This window comes from Astatotilapia calliptera, chromosome 4, assembly GCF_964374335.1.
Source record: "Astatotilapia calliptera chromosome 4, fAstCal68.1, whole genome shotgun sequence".
Lineage (NCBI taxonomy): Eukaryota > Metazoa > Chordata > Actinopteri > Cichliformes > Cichlidae > Astatotilapia > Astatotilapia calliptera.
The window spans coordinates 24,570,115-24,591,588 of NC_137425.1; the positions used below are offsets into that span (position 1 = coordinate 24,570,115).

Consider the following 21,474-nt stretch of genomic DNA (forward strand, 5'->3'; position numbering starts at 1 on the left):
TGTTTCAGATGTTTATCCTAATAGAATTGTGACAGAACATGCAATGGGCTTTGCTATTAACAATACAAAAGTTATTAATATTATAGGACATATGTAAAAGTTAAATGGCCAAATTGTGAGTATCTTTCACACTCACAAAGAACTGTTGTCTTACCAAGGAACTGCGCACGGGCCTGGTGTGGGTTTAAGGGCTGGACCTGCTGCATGTGTTGTGTTGTCATGTTCAGCCACTGCTGTGAACCCTGTTTGCTGTAGAACTGCGGAGGGATACACTCCTGCACCTCACGGCTAACACACACGCACACACAAAGAGGGAACAAGGTGTAATTGAGAGACAGCAGATCAAATTATACATGTGCATGTTAGGTGTATTTTTCTGTGCAAGCCGACAATGTGCAAAGCAGAGTATGGTGGCCCTGAGAGGTCAAAAAGACTGCAGCATAAGAAAAGGCCAGAAAAATACAAAAATGCTACAAAAGCACATAAAAACACAAAAATGCACAATGAAATTAAAAAAGAAACACACAACAGATGTAAAGCAAAAATAAAAAATAAAAAGATAAATAGCACAGTGGAAGTTGGGGGAAAAAAGCTCCCAAAACACAACAAAAGTGTATTTTTAGCAGAAAATCTTACAGAACAGCTGTGGAAATGAGAGAAACAGAGACATCCACAGGATTCGACTGAGACACAGAACCTGAGGATTTGTAGCTGTTGTGAGGAAGTAAAGTTGTAATTGAATGATACATATAACACTGTAGATGAATGTTTTATATTAGTTGTTCAACATACCATGTAATGGTCTAACCTGATGAATTTTCATTGTGTTTTGTGTGCTTTTGGAACATTTTTCTATTTGTGTTCTTTTATGTTGCAGTACGTTTGACCTCTCAGGGATACCGTACATTCTCTTCCACTGCTTCTCCAACCTGTAGGTTTCCCCAAGGTTCAGTCCTGGGTCTACTATTATTGTCTTACTACATTTTAAAGAGTGTTGTTATATAAAACCCTTAGGTAACTAACTTAGTCCCTGGATGCAGCAGCAACCTTCTCAGCCCTTTGTGATATAGCCACAATATCAGAAATAGTAGAAAAGGGATATCTGGGCCAAACGTGCTCTTCTGTAAGTCAGCCATGTCTTACTGTTTGGAAAAAATTAAGCTACTAAAAGTCTCAATCACTGGTTTCTTTAGATAACTTTAATTTAAATCACTTTGAATCAATTTAATTCCTAAAAAGTGAATGGAACACTTTCATTAAACCGTTTGAATTAAAGCTAAAAGTCTGCACTTCAGTCACATGTTGATTGCATAGATATGATTAGATATGATGGGTGACAAAAAATCAACATAAACCTACCTTTAATTTGTCCCTTGTATCACTAGTAACTTGCCCAAAAGTAATTGATATGCAAGTGTGAGTTGGTACATTAGCATGCAAAAGGTTTCCAACAACAAATGGATATATTTACAGGGTGGGGAGGTAGATGGTGTCTTTGGCACGATGCTGTAGGGCAGCCAGCCTGGTAATCTGCTGCAGATGCTGTTCACTGGGCTTACCCTGAGGAACCACACTCAGCAAGGCCTTCAGGTAGTCTGGCAACACCTTGAAAAGAGATGCACAATGTGCATTAGTCCGTCTTGTTTCTATGACAAATATCAACTGATGAGAAGACAAAACAAGATGTACTTCTATGCACACCGCCCGACCACAAAAAAAAAAAAACCCTCATCAGGTGGTGATGACGTATGTGGCCACAAAAAAAAAGATGTCAGCTATCCAATGAAATATTAGGATGTCACAAATTTTTAGCACGTGAGCTAAAATTTCAGGACTGCTTCAATCTACAGCTCTGTGAAATGAGATTTATACCTGGTTATAGTGCATGGTGACATAAAGTTCATTGTCAAGTTTGAGAGCTAGACTCCATATAACCCGTCTGAACCAAAGACTGTAGTTGGCATCCACGGGCTCGGCCTCTGTAGCGATGTCCAGGATGTACTCTCGCTTGTTCAGGGGACGTACATTCTGACCTACACAGAAAGACACTTTAGTAACCATCTATTATCCAAAACGTGTAACAATATCTAACTCGGCAAAAGGAAATGTTAGCATTTTAGAGCTCCACTAAAACAAGAGATCCTTGTTACCCTTGTGTGTGACCAGAAAGACGGCATGTTCATCCAGTGCCTCCATTCTTTGGAGTCCCATCTCAAAGCAAAGCTCCTCGATCACATCCAAAGCAACCTGATAAGGAAAAAGCAAATATGCCACTACAGGCTACAAATTCGGCATCTGTGTTTTACATTTAGAGACTGCAGCCATTCTGTGTGTGTGTGTGTGTGTGTGTGTGTGTGTGAGTGTGTGTGTGTGTGTGTGTGTGTGTGTGTGTGTGTGTGTGTGTGTGTGTGTGTGTGTGTGTGTGTTTTCCACTCACAGAGCATGTCTTGATTTTTAAGTGCCTTTCGATGCCACCTGGGAGCAGGAACAGCTGTCTCTTGGAGCTACGCCCGGCCTGTACACGGACAACAAATCAGAGGGAAACGTCACACACTGCTATCCACAGCTGTTACTGAGAAGTCATGTAGCAAAGTCACATCTGAACATGACAGACAGACACCACAATATGAAAGATATCGCTGTAGATTAATTAGCACGGCCTGATCTACCTGATAAAGGAGACTATACAGGACTATCCCGATTGTTTTTCCGTATTTTTAAACACGTGTTGACACTTTAAGTTAATAAATGTTAGCAATCCCTACAATTTTGACATATTTCAAGCCACAAAGGAACACTGTGTAGCTTATTTACAAACTAACCATCATTGCTTTGAGTTCCATGCTGTTGGGATACTGCACACGCCCGCCATACTGAAAAGTCCTCCTCAGATTCTGCTCGCATGCCTTGGCAATACCTGTCAATTGGAAGAGCAGCTAGTAAACACTTTAGACCAGTGAAGATCAAAAGAGATGGACTGATGAACACGATGCCCACCTTGGTATTGCAAACCAGGGCTGGCACATGCATCCTGGAGAAACGTCAACAGAAACGGCTTCATAACATCAGAGCACCGATGGAAAGATGTGAGAATATACATCAGCCGCCATCCTCTCTGACAGCTGTCCCTGCACACAGAGAAGCGCGCACACAGCCACAGATTAAAGCCTCTCCACGATCATGTCACCGCTCTTTAAGAACAAGCGAGCGCTGGAAGCCTTACGGTTTGGAGCTGGTGTTGACAGTAACTTGTTTCATCACTTGGCAGTAGGCTTCATCCTTCATCAGGCCATGGTCACCACTTAACTAGATTTGTTTAAGCACATGCATGAAGAAAAACATAAAATCACACACACAGACCTCGTCTTAGTATTACAATGGATAGACAATTTGCTGATGTAAGCATACCTTTAATATAGTGGTGACCAGGTCCTGCTCGGTCTGGCCTTTCATTGGGAAGTCTCCCATAAACTTCATTATAGCTGGGCAAAAGAAACAGAAGGAGCTGGACCACATCTTTTCAGATGTATTTCGTTTAAAGCACATTAATGCTTTTACACTAAAAATAAACTAAAAATAAACACAAAGAAACACGAAATATATGCGTATTTTATGCTGCTATCTTCTGCTTCAACCTCCTATGTTTCTTTTCGTTTCCACACTCTGCTCTCACCTAAGAAGATGTCAGCAGCCACTCGGTTCATCCCACTGTCTGAGAAGTCGATCAGTGACTCCTGGATTGGAGACTAGAAAGAGAAACAAGATGTTAAACCAGAACACGATGGCAAGAAAAACATTTTAGATGTCTGTGCACAGGCACAGAGAAACATATCCTATATATTTGAACACAGAGACATGATTGTGATTTGAATTACCTTGGAGAATTTGACCATGTCAGCAGGGTCCCTGAGCTCCTTCCCCTTTTTCGCTTTCTGATCACTGTGGGGAAAAGCAGACAATCAACTCTTGGTTATTTATTTATCACCGTAAGTGCAAATTTTAGCTTTACATTGAACCCTTCTAACTCTTTTTTGTTTTTGACACTGCACATGTGTGTCTGACCTCCTGTTCCTCTGCGCTTCTCGGAAGTACTTCTTGGCAAACTCAACCATGTGGTACTGGCTGCTGTGCAGAGGCAGGTCGTCCAGTTCGACACCCAGGCTGTCTCCATAGATCTCATTCACTACCTGAGACACACACAAATCCACAGCATGAGGAGCAAAAGCAAGAGTGCCACTTACTGGGAGCACCAACAGTGTAATTATCTAAAAAATATTTCCATTTCTGCTAACCAAAGCATTCCAATGTATGCTGTATAAACACTGGCTAATACCATAATGTAAGGGTACTTTTCATGTTGAGCTCTGTAGGTTACACTAGCCTTTAATCTATTATTCTGACAGTGGGAAGCTTGAAAAAGCAGAAAAAAAGAGTAAAAAAAATGCAGTTAGCACCTCGGTAGAGAGGTCGAGCTCATGAGCAGCTACAGCTGAGCCCATCGCAACGGCAACAGCAGCAGAGGCAGCGACTCGTCCCTGCCGGTCTCGGGGCTCCACGCGTTCAGGAGGCAGGACCAAGAAGTCCGGAGCAGCCACAGGACGGATGAACTCGCTGGGGAACACTCCAGACTTTCCATACACGGCGCCGAACCGCCAGCCTACACACATGCACACACACAAAATAAGTAAAAGGTTGCACACAAAATAGAGACTCTTCAATGTCGTAAATATTTTGCGTCACACAACCAACATAAATAAACTCCAAAATGTTAGAAGAAAGCTAGAATAAGAAAGGTCACGCCACACGCACCAAACTCAGCGGTGTTTCTCTTTAGCTCCTCCAGAAGCATCACCTTCTTCCTCACAATGCAGCCATAACGTTTACCTGAGATACAACCACACAATGAAATGGGCACTGTGAAATAATTCAGAGGCAGAACGCAGATCTATCACTGTGACAATTTTCAGTGTTGGATTGTTCCTGTATCTCACCAGCCTCCAGTCCGTCCATGTGCTGGAGTCTGATGATGTCGCCTTTGTGGAAGTTGAGCTGAGTCCTGTCCTCAGTGATGTAGTTCCTCACTGCCACCACATACTCCGAGTCCTGACAAAGACAGGGCACGCTGACATCCAGCAGAGAGCCAAAGAACATTTGTGCCAAGAAAATCCCTTTCCTCACTCACTGCTTAATGTCCACTTTGAATTCATGGGTTTGTCAGCGCTACTCACTGTAGGTTTGTTTTAAAGTTTATAAACTTAAATAGTTATTCCTGCGTACTGATCACATCTCCATAAGTAAAAAATAAAGAAATAAAGGTAGTGATATTTTATAGTTAAAGTGCCATATAATACAGTACTGTATAAAAGTCTTAAGCCACACTTCATGGTTTTGTATTTTACAAAGAAAATGGGAAATATGTGCATTGATTTATTGAAACATGTGCAAGCATACAAGAAATACAGGATTTGTGTGACCATTTTTGTTCTTCAGCACAGCCTGAAATCATCAGGCAAGCTTTGTTTAAGTAGTCTGCAGCTCCAAACCATGACGGAGCCTCCACCATGCTTTAGATGGCTGGAGACGCTCAGTGTTGTACATCTCTCCCGACCTCCTCCTCCGTACATACTGATGATGATTTGAACCGATCATTTGAAATGTGGATTCATCAGTGCATAACACCTGTTGTCACTGACTTTTAGTCCACTTCTTGGGTTATTTGGCACACTTCAGTCTTTTCTCCCCGTTTCCGTTCCTTAAGAATGGCTTCCACTCAGACCATTTCTGATGAGGTCACGTGTCAGGACACACTGCACACCATGCCGGTATACACCCAGGTTTCAGCTAGCAGCTCTTTGGGAAGGACCTGTTTGGTGTAAAATTGCTAATTGCTATTTCATGTCTGTTGTCTTTGGAATTTTTTGAAGATCCAGCTCCAGAAATGGGGATTTTCATTTTTTTTATTTTTTTTACAGGCTGCTAGAAACAAAGTGCCTGTTTGGTTTTTTTGTTGTTGTTGTTTTTTTTTTGCTAAGTTGTGTGTCACATGTAGACAAAATACAGACTTATCCTTTGACTCAAGCGCCTTTTTTGGTGCTTGGATGATTCAGAGGTCAGTGTTAAGTGGCTTAACAAACAAAACAAAAAATTCCTCTGAAAATGGTCAGGTACAAGGAGTGAAAATGAGGGAAAAAGAAGAAAATGTCCAAAGAAAAACTCTAAAAGTATTGCTCAAAACCACTTTAAAAAAATACAAGAAAGTCTGGCTTCTTGGAAGCAAAATATTAAAAAAAATTATTTTTGCACATAATTTTAAGACACTGAAAACTGAGCCAGTTTCACACGTGGATAAAGAGCACTACACACCCTGTGAACGCGCTTAGATGTCAATGTTATGGCATCAGTATAAATTTGGATTACACCTGAAATTTCATCTTTTTAAAGTAAAAAAATAAATAAATAGAAAGTTAATAAAAAAAACACTCAAATCAAAGAGGACATGGAGTAAAGCCCATGCATACATATATTAAAAAAAAATTATATGAGTTTTTTTTACACAGTAATGTTATCTAATTTAATTGTGCCAATCAGTGTGCATTACAAAAACTCATCCATTCATAATTCACACTTCGTCACACGCAGACACTGACAACATTCCTCTGACCTTCTTAAGCTCTGTGAGGAAGTAGTCGGTCATATGCTTGACGTGCGGGGCTTTGGCGGAGAACAAGATCAGCTTCTCATTAGTCAGGTTGAACTCAAGCATGTTCTTAGATGGAATAGACACAAACAGGATGTCTGAATAGCTGCAAAGGAAGTGATACGCCAAACCAGGAAGTCAACTTAAAGTCATAGTTCAAAGCAATCAGGCATTTGACATGTATACACAGAAAGTTAAATAAGATCTATGACCAGATCTTCTTTTTAGCATCTGATTTGTGTTTTTAAAACAAGAAAATGCATTTAAAACAATCTAACTTACAGGGTTTTTTAACAGGAATATGTTGTATGAGACTCACCTGTAAGGCCTCAGCACTCTGAAGTAGTCTGAAGCAGAAGAGCTGCTCTTCACCATCTTCAGCAGCTTGATACCTTTATGAGACACGGACAACACCTGCACACCTGTCCCGACACTGCCCTGGAAAACACACACAACCATATACACACACCACAATATAAACACATGAAACTATTTATTAATTCAGTTTATCTATGCCAAGCAAAACAACAGCTCACAGAGGCTGGAAAGAGGCGAGAGAAGTAGATCTCCCATTCGTCTCTAGCCACGGTGACCACCTTCTTCTTCACGTTCTCATTGTATGTTCCTGAAACCTGATCCACCTTGTTCTCCGCTGTCACAGAAACAGAGGATCAGTAAAGGTTTGAACTCCTGAGAACCAACAGAGAGCATCACATAGATGCAAGTAAGTCATAAACCTTAAAGCATGCATGCTAGTTTCATACCCAACAGGTCTTTCATCTTCTGTCTCTCCTCCTGCGTGATGCGTATGCAAGCCTCAGAAAAGGTGTCATGTACAATCTGGGAAGACACAGCCAGGAATAGGAATGTGCTAATGGGAAACACTTGGAGTGAAAAATAACTACATCACAGACACTATTTTAGCATTTTAATATTAATGAATCATGACCATCTGAACTACTGCCATAATTACTGTTAACTAGACCAGCTGGAAGACACCCTGAGGTCTCTATGATAATTTACACAAGTTTACACAAAGAATTGCATAAAAGCAAAATAAATAAAGATGATGAATATTGACAGTTATTGGATTTATAAACCAACCTGTCTGAAGATCAGATCCAGGATCAGTGGATTGTTCAAGTTCTCTTTAGGATAAAAAACCTGTAAATGGAGGACAGACATAAATAAACTGTATTTTTATGTAAATGATTATATTGACGTTGGGGTTTACAGCTCCATTTTTTGTACTTAGCTAAAAAAAAACTGAGGTAAAAACAAACCTCTTTCCTCATGTAGAGTTTCCACGGGACGTTGGAATAAGTGTAATATTCATCACTGGTTCTGCTGTGGAGCTGAGTCTGAATGATCTCCTCCTCAACTGGCAACTCTCTGGAGACTGGAAGCAAGAACATTCATTTATTTATTTATATCATGAACAATACACACCTGTATCAGTCTAATCTGGAGCTTATTCACAGGTATTTCTACAGTGTAAATTTACCTGGAGGAGGGGCGGGGCTTATGTTGGAGCTAGATGGCCCTTGGGGGCGAGGCTTGGCTTTCTGGCTAGTCTTGTGTCCCCTGTCTTCTTTAGATTGGGCGGACGAAGTCTTTCTGTGAGTCTGAGATATGGAAAATGGTTAGATATTGTTTTGCCGTGTGTGTGTGTGTGTGTGTGTGTGTGGTAGGTGTGGAGTTAGGATACCGGTTGTGGTGGGTTTGCCATTTGATCTTTAAGGATCTCCATCGCTTCATCATGAGGGTCTGGCTTCTTTCCAAACAACTTTCCATCACTTCTCCTACACACACCACAGTAGTCAGAACAGATTAAATACCACAGAGTATGACAGTCGTCAATATCTCACATCATCGTGTGTGTGTGTGTGTTAACCTTTGCGTGGGAGATCCAGAGGAAGATGTTGTGCCTTCAGGCTGGTGCTGTTTGATAATGTCTTTAATATCATGGCTGGGGTCCAAGTGCTCAGTGTTACTCACAGTGGAGCGGACCACATCCTCAGGAGGGGGGCCACGTAATGGACCTGGAATAAAAAGTTTGATTACACACGAACCCGGTTTGTTCAGGGTTCATCCCTAACCCCTGTAGCCACAGTGTTAGGATGCCTGGGTCGTTGAACCAGGGTTTTGAGTTTATATATTATTTATCATTTCTAGTCTTTGGTTTCTTTGTTAGAGTCATGTCTTATGGTTTGTCTCTGTGTAATCCTTAGTTGCTGTCTCCCCTGTCCGCTATATCCCCGTGTCCAGTCAGTGTCTGTGTCTGCCCTGGTCCCACGTCTCTGTTCCCTCTGTTGTAGTGCCTGCATGTGAGTCTGTGTCTTTTGTTCAGTCTGTGTTATGTGTTTCCTGTTTTACTTTGAAGGTCTCTGTCTTATCTCAGTGTGTTCAGGTTACGCTTCCTTGTCTCGTCAGTTCTGATTTCCCCCAGCTGTGCTCTCCTTCTGTGTCTCATTCCCCTCGTTACTTCCCAGTGTATTTAAACCCTGTGTTTCTCTGAGTCAGTGTTGCGTTGTCCCTCATGCTGTGTGGATCTCCCTGTGTCTCACTGTGAGGTTTGTTTATGAGTTTCCAGTTTAGTTTAGGTTGCTTTTTTATGACTTTCCCCTGCCAGCAAATAAAGCTCAGTTTTTTTGTGTTTAAACCTCATGCCTGAGTGCCTGCATTTTGGGTCCAACTCCTGCCTGCCACACAGCGACTCATGACACACAGGGAGAAATCCTTAAAGTGATAATCATATACTTATTTAAGGACAGTTACTCAATTCTGCATTTTCAATTATTGCAGTGGGCTTTCCAACCACAAATCACTATGCTGCAATGCACCAATATTTTTATTTCCACTCTTTTTTGATTCAGAAACCGCACAGCAAGTGTACCACATACTCGTTTTCCGTTGAACAGCGGCAGCGCTTGGCTTGTGCAGAGACGCCTCACTCTCTTTGGTCTGCAGGAAAAACAACAATAAGTGATACGGCTTCAAGATTATATTTCAGATTTGCATGCATAAAGTGTATTGAACGTTACATCAACACAGCAGCGTGTGTGTTTACTCACAGGACTGGCTGTGCGTGAGCGCTGTTGTGAGTGCGCGTGATAGTATGAGGGTGGTGACTGTGGGGCTGGAGCAGCTGGGGGGAAAGAAGACAACATTTGCTGCTGGATTGCTATGGCCTGCATCGTCATCTGCTGGGCCTGCAACACAAACAATCCAACATATATTCAATATTTAGTAAACAACAGTTTATACCTATGTTTAAAACATATTCATCTTTTATGGTTTAACTTAATGTTTAGGTTAACTGTGTCAATTTGTAACTTGATATCATTTGTTTAGGCAAGACATTTGATGTCAGGAGTCAGTAAAGTAATGTGGTACATTTGTAAAGTTGTCAATTTTCACTCAATAAATGAATTAACTGCTTAGATTATCCAAGTATTTTGGTAGTACAGCCTTTAGCGTCATGTGTACTGTGACATACAAATGTGAAAGTGGTACTGATTATGGTATCTTTCACTTAAACATTAGTTTAAGGGCTCAGAGTGCAGCATTATCTTTTTAGCATTTGACTGCATAAAGACAGTTTTATCATACTTCATTTGCTCGTACAGCCATGTGAAAAAGACTCTGTGCAGTCCTGTAAAAAAAGTTCACCATTAATGTTTCCATTGAAATTGAGAGGGTAAGTAGCAGCAAATCAAATGTAATGGATTAGCTGATCATCAGCAAGTGTGAGCACATCTATAAAATCAGATGTTTTGGCGCTTTGCTGCTCTGGTGCATTCACGAGTTAAGGTCAGACAGTGCAATACTCAGAAGAACTGCAAAACACCCATTAGCTACATGTAAGCCTCTGCAGCCATCAGTTAGCATGTTAAATATGAATATTAGATAAGTTGGAAAGTTGGAAATATACTGAACAAGTCTAAAAAACCAACAAACAAAAAACTAGATTGTTGTGTCATATTTTTGGTGCAGAAAGAAAATACAATGTGATGTCTGTCTACATGAGGCAGCTAAAACTTGGCCTAAACCGGGTCATTCAACAGGACATTGATCCCCAGCATAGCAGCACATCTACAACAGAATGGCTGAAAAAGAAAAGAATCAATGTGTTGCAATGGTCCAGTGAAACCTGACTGAAAAGCTGTGATGTGACCTTAAGAGAAAGCATAAACAAACCCCAGTGAACTGAAACAACGCTGTAAAGAAGAGCGGGCCAAAATTCCTCCACAACTATGTGACAAACCGGTCACACAGAAAATGATTACTTCAAGTTATTGCTGCTAGATGTGTTCCTACAAACTACTGAATCATTAGGTGTAAGTGTTGCACAGTCTCTCTTTTACACAGAACTGTATCGCCCAGTACGAACAGTGGTTTTAATATCAGAGTTGTTCAGAGAAATGATGTCAGACCAGAATGATGGCTTGTTGGTTGATGATGGCTTGTTGCTGCTGAGTCAGTACCACTTGCTCCGATCCTGGAGAAGCACAAACATATAACTGTTATGTTGTTGCTGCACTAAGAGCACAAGAAACAGAATTATCTGTTTAAAACAAACCACACGAATGAACTTTGCAACCCCACATAAAAAACAAACACAAAAAAACTTGAAACTGGCTTTAATTAAAGAAAAAAGAAATAAAGGAGTCCATCATGCCCAAACACTTCAGGCCAAACATGCTGGAAAACCTAACACACATCCTTTTATTCTACCTGGCACACCTGTCATCACAGGCAAGCCTGGAACCACAGGCGTGGCTGGGAGTGAGGGCGCCGCAGGCAGACCCGGGACAACAGACACATTGGAAGCGACATCGGTATCAACAGCAGGGGCAGCTGCGGGGGCAGCAGCGGGGGTGCGAGTGGGTGACTGCGTGGGTGCTACACGACTAGAAGGAGTGGTGGCAGAAAACGATTGCTGACGGTGGTAGGGGTGTTGGGGTCGGTTGTATTGGTGGTATTGTTGTTGTTGCTGCTGTTGTTGATGTTGCTCGTGATGATGGTGGTGGGAGGGGATTGGCATAGCAGGGATTGGGGGCATCATTCCTCCTGCTACTGGAAGCACTGGCACAGCTTGAGGAGTAGCAGGCAGGGAAAAGGAAGATAGACAGGTCTTAAGTGGCAGTTAGTCCACACATTGTTAGTGACTGGGAAATATTTCACATTTTACGACAAACAAGGTATGATCAAGTTCAGATTCAGAAATAAAATATGTCAGAGTGGTCGTTATTAGCCACACTGATGCTGTGGTTCATAGAACATCAATATTAATGTGTTTATTACTCCCCAACTTTGACCCAGACAAATCCTGCTGAGTGTGTAATGGAAAACCTGTTTCAGCTTTTCTAATCTCTGTGTTCTGCTGGTATGTGACTGTAACATCTTGTACAAAGAGTACAAAGTGTGTGCGTGTGTGAAGATGGGAAGCAACAGGTTCAAATCTAACTGTAAACTCTGTTCAAGGCCATGAGGCACTTTCCGTGTCTTTGTTATCAGGCAGGTGCTGACATGACTACGACAAGAAAAGTCCTTAAAGCTGAGCAAACAACTTCTGTATTCATACAATTTGTATGAAGAAGCTGTTATGTTTTTCTGCTCTGTATCAGTGCTGGTGTGAAGATGTTTGTGCTGTATTTATCGCTTTGAAAAACCGTGTTAATTATGTTGAAAAATAATTTTAATTATAGTTTTCATCAACAACCTTGTTTTTTCGAATGAGAACAATAACTTAATAAAAACTTATGCAGGACGACAAAAGCTATGATAAAATGTATTGATGCATTCAACAAATAAAAAACAAGATGAAAACATTCTGGAGAGACGAGATCCAATCAGAACTAATTAAGTTGTACAGAAAAGCGAGTCTGGAAGTGATCCAAGCAGAACTAATCTTGTGCTGTGAGGTTGGACACGCACGTCTGAGCCGCCCCAGGGAAACTACAACCAGCTCCCATGCTCCCCGATTCTCATGAAAACACGACAAAATGTCAACGCTTGGGAGGAAGAGAAGAGTAGACACATGTACACATTTTACATTTGATGGCAAGGAAAATAAGACACTTTGTAAATCGTGTTGAGCAAATCTCATCAGTGAAAACACAACCAACTTCCCCAATTTGCTGGGCAGCTTTTGACTTCATCATGAGCTATTTAGTCGACTAAAACTAAATGACATCATAGTCAAGTCTGTGACTACAACTAAATCAAAATTTGCTGTCAAAATTAACACTGTTGCAAAGGGTCTTTCTACAAATCTCAGAAATTAGTTTCATGCCAATGTTCGGTTTATTTTTCAGCTTTACGCTGGAGCCATTGTAAAATTAACATTTTTACTATTGAGTAAAGTAGTAGTAACTGTTAGAGCACATCAGTGGAATGATATTACTGGCCAATATCAGCTATTTGTCACACTTATAACATAACGGCTGACAAATGAGAATGTAACAAAAAAGTAAAGACAGGTGAAACATGCTTCAATCGTGTCCTGGGAGTTGACGTTGTTTAGGTCGTCCAGCAGAGGGCAACACACATGTTTGAAACACCATAAGCATAACAACCAGTTTATCCAATCAGACTCAGGAAATATGCAAGCAAGTAAATAAGCAAGCGCTAGGGAAATCTGTTTGTTCATGTGTCTGAAAGGGGGAAAAAAAGCATTGGTGATATATCAGGATATCAGATTTTTATATCACCAAATATTGTTATCAGTGTTGGTCTTAAAAGTCCAATATTTCTCTACAGTATGTGCTGTTTGATACTGTATGGTTTCCTCTTTTTAGATTTGCGTTTTGAACACATGTCAGGTCAAAATCTCAATTTGTCCAATACCCTGCTTTAGAAGTAAAGCAAACATGCTTGCTGATGATAAACATCAAACCAGTGTAACATCAGCATGTTGGCACTGTCACTATGTGAGTTTTGCTCAGTGCCGTAAGCCTGGCATCAGTACATTAGAGGGGAAAAAAGAGGAAACTGTGAAGGTAAAATAATAAATAAAAATTCTGGAATTTTACAGTCGAGCACACAAGAGCCAGTAAAAATAGTACCAGGTACTTAACATTACAAGATGTGTGGAAAGTGATCAATTTGTAATGACTGGTGTTTAAGAGAAATAACAGTCACCTGTTATAGTGAATGGCTTTTAATGTATTATCTATGAGGACAGTCAATACAGCCAACAGCTCAAAGTTAAACTTTTAAAGTTCAGGTCTGTTCATTGCCTTTAAGATACCAATAAAGAAATACTCTGTCTGCCTGTTACTATGGGAATGAAAGTAGGTTGATAATAAAGCATCACCAAAACATTTTAAATGCGTTATTATTAATTTATTGAGGAGGAGCTTACAAAGAAGAAACAAAGGGAAACTCTATTAGCCTGAGACAAAAGCCAATGATTTAGGAGCGCTTAGGTTAAGCTGAATTATTAATGTCAGTGCAGAGAGAGTGAGCTGTGAGGACAAAAGAAATGTCTGAAAATGAAAAGTCCAGCAAAATATTCACAGACAAAAAGGGAGAAAGGTGCCACTAATTCTGGAAACAGCAATATCCGCTTAGACACAAAATATAGGCAGCAAAAAAAATAGAAGTCCAGAGACAAACATATGGCCAATCAGCACTGACACACATAACAACAAATACACACAGCACTCAGTGTTTACCTCCAGGATGTATTCCTGGTGGATAAGGCCGGCTGGAAGCTGGACGACTCTCTCCCTCTTCCCTTCCTTCTCCTGTGATGCCTATACCTCCTCCTCCCTTCATCCTTTCTGACAAACTTCCACTCTTCTCCATGTCCTGGTGAGCAAAGAGCAGCAGGAGACTCAGCAGAAGGAAAGGGATGCTTATAGTTGAGAAACTGGAGTTTAAGGGGCATGAAGTGGAAAAAGAAAAGGTGTCAGAAGCAGGGAGGGAAGGAGAGGGACTAAGACAACAAGCAAGAGGGAGTGAACTGGATTGGTTGATTTAGACCCTCTCTGAGCCAGAGCTGCAGGAACAGTATACTCTCCAGGAAGTACCGTACACGCAGGAGGAGAGGCTCCAGCATAAAGACACTAAATGGACTACAACAAAATTCACCACTACATGACAGACCTCATTCTCCTGAGCTGACTGAAATTCTCAGCTACTTTGTTTCCAGTGTCAGATGATTTTAAAGCCAAAACTGCTCAAGAAAATCTAAACAGGTCTATCAAGACTTCTGCCAAACACAGATATTATGTTTTTATTTTAACTATTGCCATTGATATATACTACTCAAAGCCCTAAAACATTCCTGATGCAACCTTTCCTGTGCAACCCGAGTGATGAGGACGCTGAACTCGTTTTGTTTCCACTAATAAACAAAAGATGAAGCTATGAGCGGAATCTTTTCCCCACACGGTGACTCGTTTATGCTGACTGCTGCTGCGGTCATATACGGTAGGTCACTCGGTAACCTAATCAGCCGTCCCGTGTGCTCCATTCATACCCAAACACAAGCCGAGGATCACATGCTCAATTCCTCCATCAGCACTCTTCTGTTCACACTCAGAGGACAGATCAATGACACAGAGCTACAACTATCCACCTGTATTATTACTTTTCTTTTAGGTCGGCAATTAACTGATTGGTCTTATAATATAATTAATATAACTGAACAAAGAAGTAATAAGCTTTGAGTTGCAGTGGCAGGAAAGCACTTGCAGCTCTACATAGACACATTTATAGTGAAAAGTCTTTGTCAAAATGAAAGCAGTGGCAATGCAGTAATATGGTCATCTGTCGAGTATTTCACCTGGTAGATGACTTAAAAGATTATACCAAGCAATCATTTATTACTATTTTGCGTGTTAGTTTCATAGCACTACAGCAATTTTAAAAACAAAGAGGAAATAGTTGGTTGACATGTGTAGTTTATGAGAAATCAGGACGAGCACTCACCGTGCTGCTGTCCGACAGCACAGGGTCAAACAGGCTGTCCAGGTAGCGGTCCATCCCTCTCTGAGGCTGACCCTCGCTCAATGTTTCTGACTCTGAACACAGACAAACAGCAATAATGCTTTAAACATTGTATTTTCAGTGTTTTTAGTGCACAGAAACTGTCATGTTTGATATTTTCTTTCTTTTAATCAAGCATGTTTTATCAGGTGATCAGGTTTACTTTAACTGTAGAGAAAAGGTTGTTAGTCACTGATCAAAATGTCTTATTCTCAAAAATGCAACCTAAGTCAGTTCATTGTTTTTTCACGGTTTTGATTGTCACATTTGTTGCAGAAACCTTGATTAATTGATCCAGCTTTTTATCTACGTCTCTCTCTCTCTTCGGACAACACACAGGAAACTGTTTCAAGATCACAAGACTTTCAAACTTTCCCAACTCTTCCATTTTTGTTGCCAAAGTGCAGCTCTGTGACAAGCAGGACATGGACCCACATCCAGGGCTCATGAAACAGCGTGTAAACTCAAACAGCAGCTGTAGTACTGAATGCTTTCAAATGATACAAAGATACAAAACAAGAGCACAGCTGAAGCAAAGGGCCCAAAACTAGGAAACGTAGGGGAAACACTGAACAAAGGAAACACACAACCTGGATGATGCGACAAGGAACAGATGGAGACTCACACAATACAAACACACCAGATAATGTAGGAAACGAAGACAATAACCTAATGAAAACACAAACACAAGACACAGAAAAACAAGTGCTTGCAAAATGAACCAGGAAGTAACTAATTAGAGTTAGAAACATACAACACAGTGGTGAGGACTAGGTGAGCATACATCATAACCAAAACTCTAATAAACAAAACTACTTAAATACAGAAACTTGTACAAACAATTATTCAACTGCATTAATGTAAGAGACATTCCGGTCATGTGATTAAAATTATTCAAATTAGCTTTAATTAAAGCTTTAATGAACTTCTCCAAAAAAGGTTATCATCAACAAATACATTACTTTGTTGGGCACCTTTTAACTGTTAAAATCTACAATAAGACATTCCGGTAATTTCCTAATAAGAAGCCAAAAGCATCCAGCTCAGTTATGAATCCACTGCTTTCTTTAAGTCCCATCAAAGAACATCAGAGGGATTGGCTGTCATGATGGTAAAATAGTGCCTACTCTTCCTACACCACACACGTAGCCCATCCAGAGGTCAATACAGGTCCACTTTAGTCTCATCAGTCCATAAACAGACTCACAGCACCCTGCAGGCCTATCCATGTGTTTTCTTGCATATCAAAAATGCAGTGGCAAATATGCAAGGATCAAGCTTGCTTCATTAGTGTTCCTCTTATAGACTGTGTACTCAAACTAGCACAAGTTTTAAATTTGCATATAATCCTGCTAACTGTATCTCTTGGAACCCAGAGTGAGTTGGAAACCTGAAACCTCTGATTTCACGACTCAAAAAAGCTATTTTCTGAGTGCCATCCTTGGTACTCAGCTTTAAACATCTGGACAGGTGGGATTCATCTATAACACAGCTGAAGCATTTGTTAAACACAAAGAGCATAAAAGTTTTGGGTTCAGCAGTTTGGGAGTGATACACGCTAGTAAGTAGTTAAAAACAACAGCCGATGGGGGCTTCAATTCACAGAAAGATTAGTTTGTACATTTGATCAGATCATTTGAAAATCTTTAATTTGTAAGTGCTTAAAAATTCAGTTATGCAGTTAAGAGTTAACTGTGTGTGTGTACCGTGGCTGTAGTAACCATCTGAATCAGGCAGGCTGTAGGCTGGTCTGCTGCTGCTGAGAGGAAGGGAGGAAGGAAGCTCCTCATCTGAGTCAAAGCCACTGCCAAACAAAGCACTGAGAGATGAGAGGAGAGAGGAGTAATGTGCCACGTGGTGTAGCTTTAGTCACGTGAGTAATGAACTGCATGTGTGCATCTTGCATACTAACAGGCTGGCATTAGCTCTGACTTTAGCTGGGTTGTCAGTGCTGATGATGAAGTAACTCTTCTGCTTTGGGAAGTCCATAGGAAGCTCCATATCTGCAATCAGGTCCATGACATAGTCATGACCAGCTAACTCCACCCACTGACCCTGCTCCTTCATCAGAATTGAACTCCCCCTCCACCAGTCAGACACTCCCCTGCAAGATGCATGATTCAGATGTTCACAATATCTATACACACGTGTTAAAACTACTCTCTAAACATTATCATGGCATGTTCAGATGTTTACATTAAATGTTATGGAGCTAAAAATACAAAACCAAACCTGTGACGCAGAATGTTTCCTGCTAAATCCTCTCCATTGGTCCAGGAATGGACAGGACACAGGAAGGACCCTCCTGCAGGGAGAGATAAATTAATAAAAATGCAACAAATAGTTCCTTTGCTGCTTTAAATTACACTCATTAACTAACAAACTGTGTTAATTGCGCAATACAAAGCACATGAGCCCCACAGTCACATCACCTGATCCTGAATGACAATGAATAATCAATGATCTGGGGATGTAATTGATCCTACACAATAAAAGCAATGCCAGGTCGTCCCTCTTTCTTTTCTCTGAGGTGTGTGCCAGTTTAGACCCCGGGTGTGAAAGACTTCCTAAATATTTGAACAGCTCCTGGTTTTTTTCCTCAAAAGAAAGATACTGATTGTAAAGGAAAATGTTGTGAATTTTTTATTTACTTTGCTTGAATCATTTGGAGTTCTTGGAAAAGAGCAAAGAAGCAGACCGATGAAAAGTTGAACAACGCAACATTAAGCAGGTGAGATATTACCATCAAGACAGTGCACGTGCAACACCATGTTAGCCTTCTTCCTATTGGCGGTCCACTCAAGCAGCGACAGCGGATACGTCCGCGCAGTCTCGGGGGCGGAGCCTGATCCCAGCTGCATCTTCTGATTCGCTTGGATGAGTCTGTGCTGCAGCAGCACCTGCCAGCCAGCAGGAGCGTGGTCCGACACGAACCTGGAGCAGAGGTGAAATGAGGTTCAACAGTGGAGTAGAAGTCTCTTACTTACAGCATATAGCTTCTTAACATGTGTTTTTTTTAACCTCTCAAACTATTTGCTAAATAATTAGTTGCGAGGTCATTTTATGATTTCTCACTTGAGCAGATATTTGTCCATCTTGGCCGATGGGGCGAAGCAGCAGACACATGCCAGCAGCAGCAGCCAGCCTCTCTCTGCATTCTCAGAGTTTATGTTCCTCCACACCTGGTTGACAACCTGAGCCAGGATCTCATCTCGTAACCCTGGCGACGACAAGCCTCTCTGGACGATGTAATTCCCAAACATGTTTTCCTGCGCCCCATTCAGATGAGGGTCCCCCATAAACCGTAATACCTGAAGAAAACAGAATCCAGGTGAAAGCTGTAACAACTAACTCTGTCGGTTTTACAGCTTTATGGCAGTCTGGTGACGTATTTGTGTGTGTTTTTGTAGGTTTGTCCTACAAACACGAGAAAATAGAAGAGACTTTTTTATTCTGCTGTTAAATCTTTTACAATGTAAAAAGCATGTTCCAAATTTCTTATTTGCTTCCCAGTTAGTAGCAGAACCTCATAATTAGAGGATGGTTTGCTTCTGTGTAACGAGAGTAACATAATGACATGATGCAAGTGTGTCTCTGTGAAACTGTTATCATTTTAAATTACTGCAGTGCTCAAGAATATTCAGGGTAAATGGGAAACTTAAACTGATGTTTTATGATGCTTTCATTACAACCTGTTATGGCATAGTTGTGACATCGTAGGGCGTTGCATTAAAAAAGTGTATGACACTTGATATGATTTCTTGAAGTTTGTGTTCAAGGTTAAATTTGACCTTCGGCACTAACAATGAAGATTAAGGTCAAATGCTTAGCTAACTTACGTACTCATTTCCCCAAGACCTGCTATACTGTTGAGAGGTTTGAAGACGATTCATAAAAACTGGGTAATAGGAAGGTTTTTACTGATTTTCACATTTGACCTTGACCTTGGGGCGATTTCCACCCAACTGAAATCAGCTCGAGCTCTTCGATGTTTCAAAACTGTGCACGACAGACAGACAAACAACCAAAAAGAACAGTTTACATAGTCTCTGCCTTTTAAGGGGAGAACAAAGATCACCCTACCATGTTGAAAAGCTCCAGAGCCTCCCCTCTCAGGTCGTCCTCCACACGGGTCAGAGATGACTCCAGAGGAGCCATCAACATCCCAAACTTTGGCTCCTACAGCAACAAAAGATTTGCTGTGTTTAATAAACAGCTTTTCAAACAAATCTACCTAAAACCTTTCAAAATTATGTTATAACCGATAAATCTAAACACAAACTTCAACAGCTGTCCTCAAATCTGAGTAACCACGCACATACACAGTATGTTACACAGCATATGACGACATGCTGATGCACGTGCATCTCACCCTGAAGTAAATCTGAACATAGCGGAAGAAAGGGTAGTTGTTGATGTCCAGAGGCAACGTGAGTTCAGCATCATCCTGGATATGAGGAGCCTGAAGCAGAGCCAAGCAGTCTGAGTGCAACTCCCTCCGGACTGAAGGGAATAACAGACAAGGTTAAACGAGGAGTCAGCCAGGAGTAATGCAAGAGCACCAAAAACTTACATGTACAAAATCCTAAAACTTTTTTACATTCCTTGACAATTTTTCAGTGTCTGGTTTATTTATTAGATGATGGGCCTCCTGCTCCACCCTGTCAGAACTGTTCGTATCATTTCTTAATTTGATACTGTCAGTGCTGATGAGATAAGACACATTCAAACAGCTGGCTGGAGCACTCACACACACATGAATAATCTATGTGCATGTGATGCACACTGACAGGAAAGACGGACAGACGTCTACACACCTCCTGCTGTCTGCAGCAAAGCGCCCAGCTCTGCAGGGATCACCAAGTGGGTCACATTAACCACCTCCCTTTTGGTCAGCTCCTGAAAGAAACACCACTTTTAATCTATCTGCAAACTAACAATGAGGTTAGAAGAGCTCTAACATAGGCTGCTGGTTTGAACTCATGCCAGTGTGCAAAAACAAAAACACGGATGCTTTTCTCATTGAAGTCTTGTCTTAGCTAGTCCTTCATCTTACCATCTCTCTCCTCCTCCTCTCCTCTTCTGCTTTCCTCCTGGCTTCAAACTTCATCTTCAATGAGATCCCAAAAACACACGGTCAGTGTTTTAATGTAAATCCAGAGCAGAAAGACTCAAAAGCACAAAGCAGGCTTAAGGGTGGGTCATATTTGAAATTATTTTCTTAGAAATGAAGAAAACATGAAGATGTTTGAAAGGACACTGCATCAAATACATGTGTTACTTAAAAAAAATCACAGGCAGAAGGTATAAACATCAGTCCAACAAACCACAGTATCTCAGTGTACCTTAATGTACTGCTTCCGGTTGACATACATGTGGACCAGAGAGCGGAAACGGACCAGACTCTCCCTCATTTTCACATAGCGTTTCCTAGAAGATGAAGAGAATCTCAGTACAATGAATCCTAATGCACTGATTGTTGATCTTGTTTCCTAACATTTGCCACATTCACAGAGGTAAACTTCACAAGCATGCTACAAGCTCAAGCACAACAGTTCACTGAAAGCTTTATTTCTTAATTATAGTGATTTTAATGTAAAGACACAATTTACATTTTCTTTACCTCACTGCCCTTTTAACCTAAACTATGTGGTTGAGCACATACTGGAATTCAGAATCATTACATTGAAAGAATGCAGGACTCCAATCAGAATCTGAATTTGCGTTTTGTTTTGTAATAAAATCTACTGAAAATGTAAGATCTCTGTGGGACACCT

The 21,474-nt window shown here is 40.9% G+C and overlaps 1 protein-coding gene across 1 annotated transcript in view; it reads right to left on the reverse strand.

Moving 5' to 3' along the window:
* Nucleotides 1–21,474, reverse strand: part of myo15aa (myosin XVAa) — a 43,432-nt gene that overhangs the window by 2,298 nt on the left and 19,660 nt on the right. The window contains exons 23-61 of the mRNA XM_080300420.1: nt 21,043–21,127; nt 20,754–20,807; nt 20,515–20,596; nt 20,070–20,200; nt 19,781–19,876; nt 18,773–19,008; nt 18,441–18,631; nt 17,930–18,002; nt 17,610–17,801; nt 17,404–17,516; nt 15,641–15,732; nt 14,380–14,515; nt 11,134–11,198; nt 9,772–9,909; nt 9,601–9,661; nt 8,592–8,739; nt 8,406–8,499; nt 8,202–8,322; nt 7,981–8,096; nt 7,802–7,861; nt 7,462–7,537; nt 7,234–7,349; nt 7,017–7,135; nt 6,662–6,803; nt 4,992–5,103; nt 4,810–4,884; nt 4,455–4,657; nt 4,063–4,187; nt 3,876–3,939; nt 3,674–3,746; nt 3,409–3,482; nt 3,224–3,306; nt 2,998–3,128; nt 2,823–2,917; nt 2,438–2,515; nt 2,151–2,247; nt 1,873–2,033; nt 1,472–1,605; nt 155–288 (exon numbers count right to left, since the gene is read on the reverse strand). Coding sequence (XP_080156546.1) covers nt 155–288; nt 1,472–1,605; nt 1,873–2,033; nt 2,151–2,247; nt 2,438–2,515; nt 2,823–2,917; nt 2,998–3,128; nt 3,224–3,306; nt 3,409–3,482; nt 3,674–3,746; nt 3,876–3,939; nt 4,063–4,187; nt 4,455–4,657; nt 4,810–4,884; nt 4,992–5,103; nt 6,662–6,803; nt 7,017–7,135; nt 7,234–7,349; nt 7,462–7,537; nt 7,802–7,861; nt 7,981–8,096; nt 8,202–8,322; nt 8,406–8,499; nt 8,592–8,739; nt 9,601–9,661; nt 9,772–9,909; nt 11,134–11,198; nt 14,380–14,515; nt 15,641–15,732; nt 17,404–17,516; nt 17,610–17,801; nt 17,930–18,002; nt 18,441–18,631; nt 18,773–19,008; nt 19,781–19,876; nt 20,070–20,200; nt 20,515–20,596; nt 20,754–20,807; nt 21,043–21,127 — 4,376 coding nt within the window. The remainder of the gene's footprint in view (nt 1–154; nt 289–1,471; nt 1,606–1,872; nt 2,034–2,150; nt 2,248–2,437; nt 2,516–2,822; nt 2,918–2,997; nt 3,129–3,223; nt 3,307–3,408; nt 3,483–3,673; nt 3,747–3,875; nt 3,940–4,062; nt 4,188–4,454; nt 4,658–4,809; nt 4,885–4,991; nt 5,104–6,661; nt 6,804–7,016; nt 7,136–7,233; nt 7,350–7,461; nt 7,538–7,801; nt 7,862–7,980; nt 8,097–8,201; nt 8,323–8,405; nt 8,500–8,591; nt 8,740–9,600; nt 9,662–9,771; nt 9,910–11,133; nt 11,199–14,379; nt 14,516–15,640; nt 15,733–17,403; nt 17,517–17,609; nt 17,802–17,929; nt 18,003–18,440; nt 18,632–18,772; nt 19,009–19,780; nt 19,877–20,069; nt 20,201–20,514; nt 20,597–20,753; nt 20,808–21,042; nt 21,128–21,474) is intronic.